This window comes from Hypanus sabinus, chromosome 12 (assembly GCF_030144855.1).
Source record: "Hypanus sabinus isolate sHypSab1 chromosome 12, sHypSab1.hap1, whole genome shotgun sequence".
Classification (NCBI taxonomy): Eukaryota; Metazoa; Chordata; class Chondrichthyes; order Myliobatiformes; family Dasyatidae; genus Hypanus; species Hypanus sabinus.
Window position 1 is genome coordinate 98,188,207 of NC_082717.1, and position 12,311 is coordinate 98,200,517.

At 42.4% G+C, this 12,311-nt stretch overlaps 1 protein-coding gene across 2 annotated transcripts in view; it reads right to left on the bottom strand.

Moving 5' to 3' along the window:
* Positions 1–12,311, bottom strand: part of LOC132403171 (endoplasmic reticulum membrane-associated RNA degradation protein-like) — a 70,669-nt gene that overhangs the window by 46,502 nt on the left and 11,856 nt on the right. For both annotated transcript variants that reach the window (XM_059986527.1, XM_059986526.1), the window contains exons 2-4: positions 5,004–5,217; positions 4,777–4,919; positions 3,214–3,315 (exon numbers count right to left, since the gene is read on the bottom strand). In XM_059986527.1, the coding sequence (XP_059842510.1) occupies positions 3,214–3,315; positions 4,777–4,919; positions 5,004–5,187 (429 nt within the window). In that variant the 5' untranslated portion in view covers positions 5,188–5,217. The remainder of the gene's footprint in view (positions 1–3,213; positions 3,316–4,776; positions 4,920–5,003; positions 5,218–12,311) is intronic.

A 12,311-nucleotide genomic window follows, 5' to 3' on the forward strand; every position in this document is an offset into this window, starting at 1 on the left:
AGCTAAAGGAACCCTTAGCGACCAGCAATAATAAAATGATAGAATTCACCCTGCAATGTGAGAAGCAAAAGTCAGGTATATCAGTATTACAGTAACATAAAGGGAATTATAGAGACATGAGAGAGGAGTTGGCCAGAATTGATTGGAAAAGGACAGTGGCAGGGATGATGGCAGAGCAGCAATGGCTGGAGTTTCTGGGAGCAATTCGGAAGGGACAGAATAGATATATCCCACAGAAATCTTCTAAAGGCGGGATCATGCAACAGTGGCTGACAATCAAAGTTAAACCAACATAAAAGCCAAAGAGAGGGTAATGATAGAGCAAAAAAATAGTGGGATGTTGAGAGGATTGCGAGGCTTTTTAAAAACAAACAGCAGGCAACTAAAAAGTCAGTAAGGAAAAGATGGAATACAAAGGTAAGCTAGCAAATAGTATTAAAGAGGATACTGAAACTTTCTTTAAGTAACACAAGTGTAAAAGAGAGGCAAGAGTAGATATCGGACCACTGGAAAACAATGCTGGAGAGGTAGAAATGGGGGACAAGGAAATTGAGAATGATCTGAATAAGTACTTTGCATCAGTCTTCACTGTGGAAGTTCAAGTGTTTTGGGGGCAGAGTTAAGTTTCTATTACTAGGGAGGTACTTGGGAAACTGAAAGATCTAATGGCCTACACCCAAGTGTTCTAAAAGAGGTGGTGAAGAGATTGTGGAGGGATTAGTAATGATTTTTTAAGAATCAATGGTTTCTGGCATGGTTTTATAGGACTAGAAAATTACAACCGTCACTCTACTCTTCAAGGAAGAGAGGCAGAAGAAAGGAAGTTAATGGCCAGTTAGTCTGACCTCAGTGGTTAGGAAGGTGTTGGGGTCTATAGTTAAAAGATGTGTTTTTGGGGTACTTGGAGTCCCATGATTAAAAGACCGCAGTCAGCATGGTTTCCTGATGGGAAAAGCTTGCTTGACAAATCTGTTGGAATTCTTTGAGAAAATAACAAACAGGATAGACAAAGGAGAATTGGTGGATGTTGTCTACTTTGATTTTCAGAAGGTGCCACATATAAGGCTGCTTAGCAATATATGAGCACATAGCATTACAGAAAAGATACCAGGATGTACAGAGCATTAGCTGATTGGCAGGAGGCCGATCAGTGGGAATAAAGGGAGCCTTTTCTGGTTGGCTGCTGGTGACAGGTGGTTATCCACAGGGTCTGTGTTGAGGCTGCTTCTTTTTACATTATATGTCAGTGATTTGGGTGATGGAATTGATGGCTTTGTGGCCACATTTGCTGGCGATATGAAGATAGGTGGAAGGGCAGGTAGTGTTGAGGAGTCAGAGAGGCTACAGAAGGACTTAGATGAGGAGAATAGGCAAAGAGATGGGAAATGGAATACCGTGTTGGGTAGTATTTAGTCATACATCTTCACAGAAGAAATAAAAGGTGAAGACTATTTTCTAAATGGTGAGAAAATTCAAAAATCTGCAACGTGAAGGGACTTGGGAGTCCTCGTGCAGAATTCCCTAACAGTTAGTTTGCAGGTTGAGTCAGTGGTGAGGAAGGCAAATACAATGTTAGCAATTGTTTTAAGAGGACTAGAACTAATTCACAAGTTCAAACTCCACTATAAACTTTCTCAGGGAATGAAACCTCCTCACATTATATTCAAGTTTGTTTCTCCACTGTACCAAGTGACTCTTAATTAGTTTCTAAAATGATCCAGCTCACTTCAAATGCAATTGGGAATGGGGTATAAGTGACGACCTTGGGAACAAACCCTTATTTCCTTTAGATATCGAAAAGAATGAGCATCAAAAGGCCAATGTTTCCTGCAACCTTTTTAACTGCACCTTAGTCAGAAAAACTGGAAGTACAGTGGATTCTGGTTAAGTGGGCCACCGGATCATCAGGGCAAGCACTTATTTGGGAGAACTCTTAAAGAAAAGAACAAATCGAGAAAATTGCCCGGATTATTTCATTTATTTAGGACACTATGCCACTGAATTGGGACAGGAGACTTTGCTGAAAAGTTTACAACCAGAATCAGACACATGCACTTGAGTGGCCATTAAACGCTACATCATGCTTAGTGTGAATTGTTTTTAAAATAGTGTCGGTTGCATGTGTTTGAGTTCAAAAAGCAGTGACCTTTGTACTGATAGTTGGTGAGAAATAAGCAGAAGACAATTCAGAACTGTTTTGCTCACAGCAGTTTCAAGCATTCACGCTTGGAGATGCCAGAAACGGCCGGCAGAGAAAGTGACAAAGATTTGAAGGTATTGACAGTCATCTTCAGCTGTGATACTCAGTTCTCACGTGAAGCTCCAAGTAGCTGTTAGCATGTGACAGCAACCACATCCGGCACACCACTTCAACAGGCAGGCTAAACCAGGTGAGGGTAGCCTGTGGGTGTCATTTCCCAGTGAGATAGGGCCATGCCTGTCCTAGCATGCAAAGTCAGCTATGGTAGGCTGGGTAGATGAGATCTACAGCCAGGAAGGGAACTCTGCAATGCACTGTGCAGAGCAAAAGGGTACAGAAGTAGTCATGGTCATCCACGACAACCAGGAAGATTCCAGTTGTGACATCTTCTGAAATCCAGAGTAGAACTGACCCAGTGTAACGTTGATTCCTCTTTAACATCCGCCTGCGTAAATTCCCTGTCATTGTTAGATAAGATGGATAACCGCCAACAGCATTCTAATTTGTTCTGCATGTCATTTAAATGCATGATTCAAATTCAGTTACATGGCAATTTGTCCTTTTTTAACTGTTTTACCACTGTTTTTTAACTGTTTTACCTTTTTAACTGTTTACTGACGACTAAGACTGAGACTATGGGCCTACTCCAGCTGCTCTCAGCTTCCGGTTTATGGACTCAATTTCACTCTGAATGGTGACACTTGCTTTATGACTTGATATAATTTGGGTTTTTTTTCCCCTTTTTCTCCCTCTCTGTCAGCACGTTGGGGATTGGTCTTTTTTTTCAAATTGGGTTTTCAGGTTTCTTGCTTTGTCACCTGTTAAGCAGAAGAATCTCGAGGTTGTATAATTTATACATACTTTGATAATAAAAAGTACTTTGACTATTTCCATGAAACTTCAGCTAATTGGGGCAGCCACTTAATTGGGCCAAAACATACTGGTCCCAATTACCTGGAATCAACTGCACTCTTATCCCTACAATAGAAAAACAGCTTAACATTGCTACTTACATTGCCCAAGGCTCGTTCCAGGCATGCTGTCAATTTCATCAAACCGAGAGCTATGGCTGTGTGTTGTGAACTCTTGCTGGCCTCAAACACTTCAATAAACAACTGCAATTATGAAGAAAAGAGCAATGCTGACGACCATTTAATGAAATCCATTTGCCAGTGTTATGTATGTGAGGAGCAAGAATGACAACAGAGTATTATTATTAAACATTTTTACTGAGTCACGTTAGTAACAGCATGCACTGGACAAGCTACAATGTGGGAGATATGAACTGGGGCCGACAAGACAAAACACATGCACACTTGAAAGTCTTTATGAAAAGAGATGGAAAACTTCTGAGTGTAAGAGGCCCAATTGTTTCACTGAGCAATCAAACAACTGTGTGCACACTTATACGTTCTCAGTATCAATAGTGCTTTCCTCTTACATTCCTCCTTCACCTTTCCTGCCTATCCCCTCCCCTTAATCTTTCCCCTTACTGGTTTTTCACCTGGCACCTACCAGCCTTCTCCTTCCCAAACCCTTTATAGGGCCCCTGCCCCCTCCCTCTTCAGTCCTGACAAAGGATCTCAGCCTGAAACGTTGACTGTTTGTTTCTACAAATGCTACCCAACCTGCTGAGTTCCTCCATGTTGTATGAGTTGCTTTGACACCAGCATCTGCAGAGTATTTTGTGTCAAACGATACCCTGTAGCCAGTTTGAAAGTATCAAGGCTATGATATGTGGGAGCAACTACTTATACTACACATAGAAAAAGAGAAGGAGAAAATGGAGATTATTTTTCTATGAAGGCTTTAACCGAGTATCATCAGCCATGATCATTTTGAATGCAGAACTGGCTTTCAGAGCCAAATAAGAACGAGAAGAATGTAGGATTAGTCAAAGGCCATCAGAATGCAGGAAAACGAAGGGAGATCTTCCAGAGGTATACAAAATTTTGAGGATATAGACAAGGTGAATGCAAGCAGACTTCTCCCCGCTTCCACCCCTCAGGGTGAGCAAAAATAGAACTAGAGGTCAGAGGTTTACGGTGAAAGGTGAAGGGCGAACTGAGTGGAGACTGACGGGTTGGTGCGAGCTACCAGTGCAAGAGGTGGATCAGGTTCAATTGTTATATTAGGAGGAGTGTGGATGAGAAAGGTATGGGGGGCCATGGACTGGATTCAGGCAAAAGGGTCTAGGCAGATTAACCGACTACACGGGTCGCAGGGCCTGTTTTGGTGCTGTCATCTCTACGTCTATGAATTCCCTTAGAAGGGTCCAAAAATATCAATACTATTCAGGAAGTGGATTCTAAACCTATAATGGTGTCTGTGCTCTGCTATTTTTCCCCCAACCGTTCTCTTCTCATCAACCACAATGCAGCAGCTCGAGCAAGGCACTGGGTAAAAGGAAGCCATTTCAAGAATACAAATTAATAGTCAGAATAACCCAGCAAAGCAAGAAACAAGATCGGGAAGGCAAAGAGCTGACCCACAAATACACCGTCGTTCAACTAATGGGAGATATTAACACTTGAAGGCAGTCATGAAAATATCACCAAGTTATTGGCTTTCTCTACCTCTGAGTTGTCCGTCCACTTAAACCAAACATCATACTGGTCTTTGAATTGCTTTGCACTGAGTGAGAGTAGATATGAATGGACAGATTTACAAACAGGTCCCAGTTGTCTCACACTTTCCACATAATCCAGATTATGCTCTTCTGTAACAATAATCAGAATGGAATTATCAGTTTTCCTCAGTGTCATTACAAAGTTTTGCAAATCATAAATATGCAAGAGGCTACCTGTGTCTGACATGTGTAGTGTACTGGTAATTGTCTCCCAGCAGACTTGCCCAGATACGGTCACGAAGTGGCCCAGATCTGCACCGTCTGCCCTCTCGAAGCCAAGCTGACAAACCATGTGATGCACTGCTTCAGAAAGGCAGGTTGTTAGATGCTCAGCAGCTGCCATTGGAGCCAAGCACATGTTCTCACTTCCTAAATCCTTCAAAAGAACCTTTAAAAAACATTGATTTAGTTTGTGAGAAGGGTGAAAAGACCAATAAAGTAAATTTATAATCAAATAAATTCATTATCAAAGTACATACACATCACCATATTTAGCCACACAGCACAGAGTAGGCCCTGTTGCCCAGTAACACCTTGACAAACTGATTAATCCTAATCTAATCACAGGACAATACACCCCGTGCTGTAATAGCGTTGCGTTAACTGCTACACTATCGTGGCACCCATGCTACCCGCAGATTCACTTTCTTGCAGGCATTCACACTTTAAAAAATACAATAGAATTAATTAAAAGCTGCACACAAATGACTGACAAACAACCAATGTCCAAAAGATAAACTGTGCAAATACAATAATTTTTTTAAAGACTCTGAGAACGTGTTGCAGAGTCCTTGAAAGCGAGTCCATTGATAGTGAAATCAGTTTAATGCAGAGGTGAGTGAAATTACAGCAGCCTGATGGTCGACGGGTTAGAACTGTTCCTGAACCTGATGGTATAAGACCAAAGGCTCTTGAACCTCCTTCCTGATGGCAATAGCAAGAACGGCATGGCCTTGACGCTACCTTCTTGTAGCAGCGCCATTATTGTGGAAATAATGTGACAATATTTCCAATTCTAGACATTACAACAAAGAACAGAGCACTTAAATCAGCAGGCCCATATCAGGCAAAGAAACAAAACAAGAAGTTTACGTTTCCCTACTGTTCTTCAGAGCCTTGGGGCATTCCAAAATACTTTAAGCAATGACCGACTTTGGAACCTTGAACCTCTATGGTTTGGCAAGAAATGAAGCTTCAATTTTTCCAAAGAGATGGCCAAAACCAGTAATAACTAAATAAGTCAGTTGTTGCCCTTTTGATTTTAGGATAACCATCAACAAGCATAGCTGGCTTAATTCCCTACTCTCCTTTGAGATGATCAAATCAAATCTTGACATTCCACCACATCCCTAACGTCACTGCCAAGGGTCAAGAGTCTAAAGTTTAACCCTTCTTCCTTGAGGCAGTGGTTTCTGAGCAGTGAAAAGAGATTGGCATCAGTTGTCCCATGTACTTCAACACATACAATGAAATGCTTCGTTTTGTGTAAACATAAGGATGTGCTTGTGGCAGCCTGCATTTGTCAACACACTGCTTACTAACCTTAACCTTGGAACATGGATGAAAGCCAAACCTGGAGAAAACTCCCATATGCTAATAGGGAGAATGTACAAACTCCTTACAGAAAGTGATGAGAGTTGAACCCCAATTGATGATCACTGGCACTGACTACTGCTCTCACTGTTCACTGCTGAGTTCATTCCCCACACCAGGACAGATCTGCAAACAGTCCACCTGCCTCAAGACCATTAAGAATTAGGAGAATTAGGCCATTTGGCTCAGAATCTGCTCTGCCATTCCATCATGGCTGATTTATTATCACGATCAATCTTTCTCCTGCCTTCTACCCACTTCTGACACACTGACTAATCAAGAACCTATCAATCTCTGTAAGAAATATACTAAATGATTTAGGCTACATCCACACTACACCGGATAAATCCATAACTGAAGCTTTTTCTCTTCGTTTTTACCCTCCGTCCACACTAAAACAGCGTTTTCGTCCCCCGAAACCAGAGCTTTTTCAGAAACGCTCTCCAAAGTGTGTATTTTTGAAAACGCCAGATTGGTGGGATCAGTGTGAACGGGGTAACCGGAGACTTCTGAAAACACTGTCAGACAGCAGCACGCTATTTCATTGTTTTCATGAACGCAACCTAACAATTTCAGAACAGACGGCAACAAAACTGAAGCCAGAAGAGTTAGAAATGTACTTACCAAACACTTTGACCCATAACTTACTGAATAAATAAGTATACTCACTTTGCCCTGTTTTCTGTCCTTGCTCCTATGAAGGTGGTTTACCTATTTATGCAAGTACTTCTCTGACAATAGATGTGTAACAGCCTAATGTAACATTGTATGGAAATACAAGATAACACTGATGCAGACATGTTTTATACATTTAACAAGGTGCTTTATTAATGCAACAGAGTTATTCAGTTTTTCAATGTTCGTCGTCAGCCAGGTCAATCTGTCCATGAACTCCCTGTCGGTTGCCTCCGTACGCTCCAGTATTTTTTTTTACTTTTAAGTTCTCCTGCGTGAAAGCCAACAGCTGTTTTAAGTTTTAAGTTTTAAGTTTTTCTAATCTGTAACTACACAAATGCGCACTTTTACGGCGAGATTCAACACCAAACATGTCGCTTGTTTTCGGTAGATGTGTTCTGCGCATGCACAGGAACAGATTCGCCGAAATCTCCGTTTCAATGTGGATAGAGATATTTTTAAAAACCCATAGTGTGGACGCCTATTGTTTTTACGCAAAACCGGCATTTTCAAAATTATCTGGTCTAGTGTGGACGTAGCCTTAGCCTCCACAGCTGTCTGTGGCAATGAATTCCACAGATTCACCACCCTCTCACTAAAGAAATTCACTCCTCCATGTGCTACTATTCGGAGGCTGCACCCTCTTGTCCTAGACTCCTCCACTATAGAAAACACCTTTAAACATCTACTATATCTAGGCCTCAATATTCAAAGGTTTCAATGAGATCCCCTCATTCTTCTAAACTCCAGTAAGTACAGGCCCTGAGCCATCAAACACTCCTCATACATTAACCCTTTCACTTGTTACGAACACCGTAACTGGATCACTTACCAGCAAAGATAGAGAGGTCCGTTGAAGTCTGATGATACTATTTTTAACAGTATTTATTGGTAAAAATACACAAAAGTAATATCAATGCAAATATACAGATAATATACGTCATCAATACTAAATCTAAAAGTGCGGGTATAATAATAATCAATAAGAAATAAGCTCTATCGTTGTCTAGGGGATAATGTATTGTCTGATGGAAATATAAAGTTCACTCAGTTCATGCAGGCTGCAGCCTTTGGAGACCGCTGGGGTTGCAATGGTTGGAGAGAGAGAGGGATTTGGGAGAAAAACTTGCCGATTTTCCTTTTATGATTTCAATCCATCAGTCTCGTTGGTGTGGCCGTTCACTTGTGGCCTCTCCTTTAGCTAAGCCGTTCTTCCGTGGTGAGCCCGCCAACCCAGGCAAGGGAAGGACGCACACGAGCCCCCCCACCGGCTGTCGCTATTAAACGCTGTCACTGGATTTCCAGCGTTTCTCCTGGTGTGTCTGAAGGGGTTGTTCCCCAGACCCTCTTTTATCCTTACTCACGGGGTCTCAGATGTCAATCAGGTTGGGATGATGCAATCCCTCAAACAGCCCACTGTGGTTGTCCCCTGAGGGGTTTCAATGAATAGTACAGTACTCAATACACAATTCCGTCTCCAAGAGACAATAGCCGTTATCAATGGCTCCGTTTTCGCTGAGGCCAGGACACATTCCAAACCTCGTGGATTCTGCATGTCTCTCTCTCATTTCCTGGGTCCCAGACCCAAATTAATAGCGATCTTGCAATTCTCAAAAAGGAGGGGGCTACTTTGTACCCTTCGGCCCCTCAGAGTTGCGGCACATTCGTAACACCCCCTTCCTTCTAATATTTTTACCACCGGTAAAAATGAATTAATACAGAGTCTTACAGGATTTCAGAATCTAACACAATACAAAAGAGTTTTTTTTCACTACAGAGTAATACAGTTATGCATTCAATTCAGCATCTAAACAGTTAGCAATTACATTGTCACTTCCTTTAATATCTTAACATCTTGTACCTTAATAAATTCTTGTAGCATCAGACTCCAATTTAATAACCACCTATTTCTATTCCTTTTCTTCAACAAACAAAAACCAAAGAGTTGTGATCTTAGCTTACGTGTATATTACAAAAGTTCATGCAAATACTAATCTTTATTTTACTTTCAAACTTAACAGTCAATCTTCCATGGGTTGTCTTTATTATTCACATGCTTCATCGAAATCCCTTAAAACCGGATCCTGTTATTTAAAATGACATCCCATCAACCCTCGCCCCTTTTCCAGTTAACTCCCACGTGGTTAACTTGTATACCAGTGTGGAATAGGCTTTTGCATGCTCCTTTCATAAGAGTTATTTTATCAACAATGTGTTCCAAACGTAGACCCTTTTCCGAATTTCCACACAATTCTTTAATTTTAAGCAAGTTGTTAGTTTTATCTTCAGGACCCTTCATGCTATTAGTTTTCAGTTTAAACTCTGCAAGCGATCCCTCTTTGTCCAAACAGCATTTCAAATTCTGCCTCTTCACAGCACTCTCTTGAATAACAATAGCGCGTGGGGCACCTTTACATTCCAAATCAACCTGTAATTGATTCGCAGGCACCGTGTTACCAAGCCATTGTCTCTGTAGCCTGGTTGCTGCTTCTGACATCAATCCAGACTTTAAATTTTCTTCATTCAATTTAGGAACTACACTTTTCCCTTCTCCTTCAATAATAATATTCACCTCACCACCTTTTATCTCCTCACTAACTTTTAACACACCTTCGAACACAAACAACTGGGAATTCTCACTTCCCACTAGCACCAAGGTTAACCCTTTCTTCACTGAACCAAGTCCATCTGACCGACAAGGACTGCATTCCTTTTTAACTGAATCAAATACCTCAGACTTTTCCTGAGTTTCATTACTAGGTTCAGTACCACGTGCATCCACATCTTGAACACACTCAAATGGGACATCTACCTCTTCCAGGCTTTCAATACCAGTACCCTTTTCAAATTCTAAGTTCCCCTGATCCTCCCAGTTACTCTCTGGGCAACTCCCTTCCGGAGTAAGCTCAACCCTGCGGGCTGAAACAACCTCATCTGCCAACCCAGCAGACTTCTTCAAGGTAATGGCATCCTTTTCATCTAGGACTGCCCTCATTTCATTATTGGGAACACATTTAAAACTTACAACTTCTTCAAACAGTTCTGCCAAACCAGACAGATCCTCCATGTCCAACCCTGGACCTTCTAACAGCCTTATCTGTTTCTCATCTTTACTCCGTGCCTCTATAAATTTCCTCCTGGCTAAGGGCAGGTCTACCTCCTCTCCCTTACTCTTCCACTTTCCTATTCTCCGTTTTACCACCCTCTAACTCCTCTTGGTACAGGGTCCGTAAAAACGTCTCGGCCAAATCGATACCGGCCGGATTTAAACTGGTCTCATTCTCAGCTGCCTTTCTCGACATGCTGCGAGTGGTCGCACAAGCGGGATAGATCTTGGAATCTAGGGGCGGGTCCACAACACTTACAGGCTGGCTCATCAGCTCCATGGCCGACCAAACGTCACCACCAGCTAAATCGTTATCCAGAAGGAGGCCTACGTCAGTTCTCGGGAATTCGGATCGCACCCCTATTTCAACTGGTCCAGATACCAGCTCACAATTTATAATGATGCTATGCAAGGGCACCGCTTCTGTCCCTTTTCCTATGCCTCTCAAAGCTACCTCTCCAGTCTCGCGACCAAAATCTAGTACCGTACTGCGAATCAATGACAGCTCAGCTCCCGTGTCTCTCCAGATCCGCACTGGAATTGGTGTGTCTCCCTCTTTCACAGACACGGTTCCTTCCAAAATATATTTCTCAGGCCCCTCTCATATTCTGTCTACCTGGGGCTTTCTCGTCGATTTACTGATCACCACAACACATCCTGTAGGGACTGCTGCTCTCCCTTTCCCTATCTCCTTCCTCAGAGCAAGGCACTTAGATGCAATATGATCCACCTTTCCACAATTAAAACAGGTCAAGCCAGGACCTCTCCTGCCATCTTGCCTTTCCTCCCCTTGATTTTTACCACTAGCTCCCAGCTGAATCTCTGCCTCAGCCGGCGGGCTTTCTCTACCATTCCCACAGTCTCTCTGGTAAATTGTATTTGAGGAAAACTTTGTCTTGTGGGTTAGGGCATATTCATCTGCGAACCTAGCAAATTTGGATATGGATTTATTCGGCTTCTCGTTCAAATACATCCGGATATCATCCAAAACACAACCTTTAAATTCCTCAATCAGAATTAACTCCCTGAGACGCCAAAAATCTTTTTCCACCATTTCTGCTGCACACCAACGATCCAAGAGCACACCCTTCTCATAGGCAAACTCTGCATACGTCTGATTCCACCCTTTCTTTACATTTCTGAACTTTTGTCTATAGGCTTCAGGCACCAATTCGTAGGTCCGAAGAATGGCCTCCTTTACTTTCTCATAATTCTCAGACTCCTCCTCCTCCATGGACAACGCCACATATGCCCGTTGTGCCTTCCTTTTTAACACACTTTGTAACAACGCCACCCACTGATCTCTGGGCCACTTCTGACTCACTGCCACCTTTTCAAAATGCAAGAAATAACTATCAACATCCGTCTCCTCGAACAGAGGTACTAACCTAAACTCCCGACTAACATTAAACCGCTCCTCTCGGTCTGACCCTTGAGCTCTTCACTCTTGCCTTAACTTCTCCATGTCCAAGTCATGTTGCCTCTGTTTCTCCTTCTCCCTCTCTTTTTCAGCCCTTTCCTTCTCCTTTTCAGCTGCTTTAACTTAATTTCCTGCTCCCTTTTCACCTCTAACTCCTTTAGCTGGAGCTCATGTTCCCGTTGCTTTTCGGCTTTTTCTTTTTCCTTTTCAGCTGCTTCCAGCTCAGCTGCTTTAACTTAACTTCATGTTCCAATCTTAATTTCTCCAACTCTAACTGAGCCGTCCCACGAGCTGGTGCCTTTTCAGGGATATTTTCCAATACCTCAGCCGAAAACACATTCTTCACAATATAATACTGAGTTATGGCCCTCCGCACCTCCCGCTTTTTCATCGACAACCTTACCTCTGCGAGATTTAGTCCTTTCGCAATATTTATCAAGTCCAACTTTGTGGCAGCCTCTAGCACCTCCAGAGTCGGGTTTTCTATAAATTCATCAACGTCCATCTTTGCTAGTTTCCCATCTGGTTACCCGCGCAACCAGACCCACGTTTGGACTTAAAAGCCCGATTCACTGGCCCTCCAATTTGGTATCAAATCTCAAGACAAGGCCCCCACTTTGTTATGAACCCCTGTAACTGGGTCACTTACCAGCAAAGATAGAGAGGTCCATTGAAGTCTGATGATACT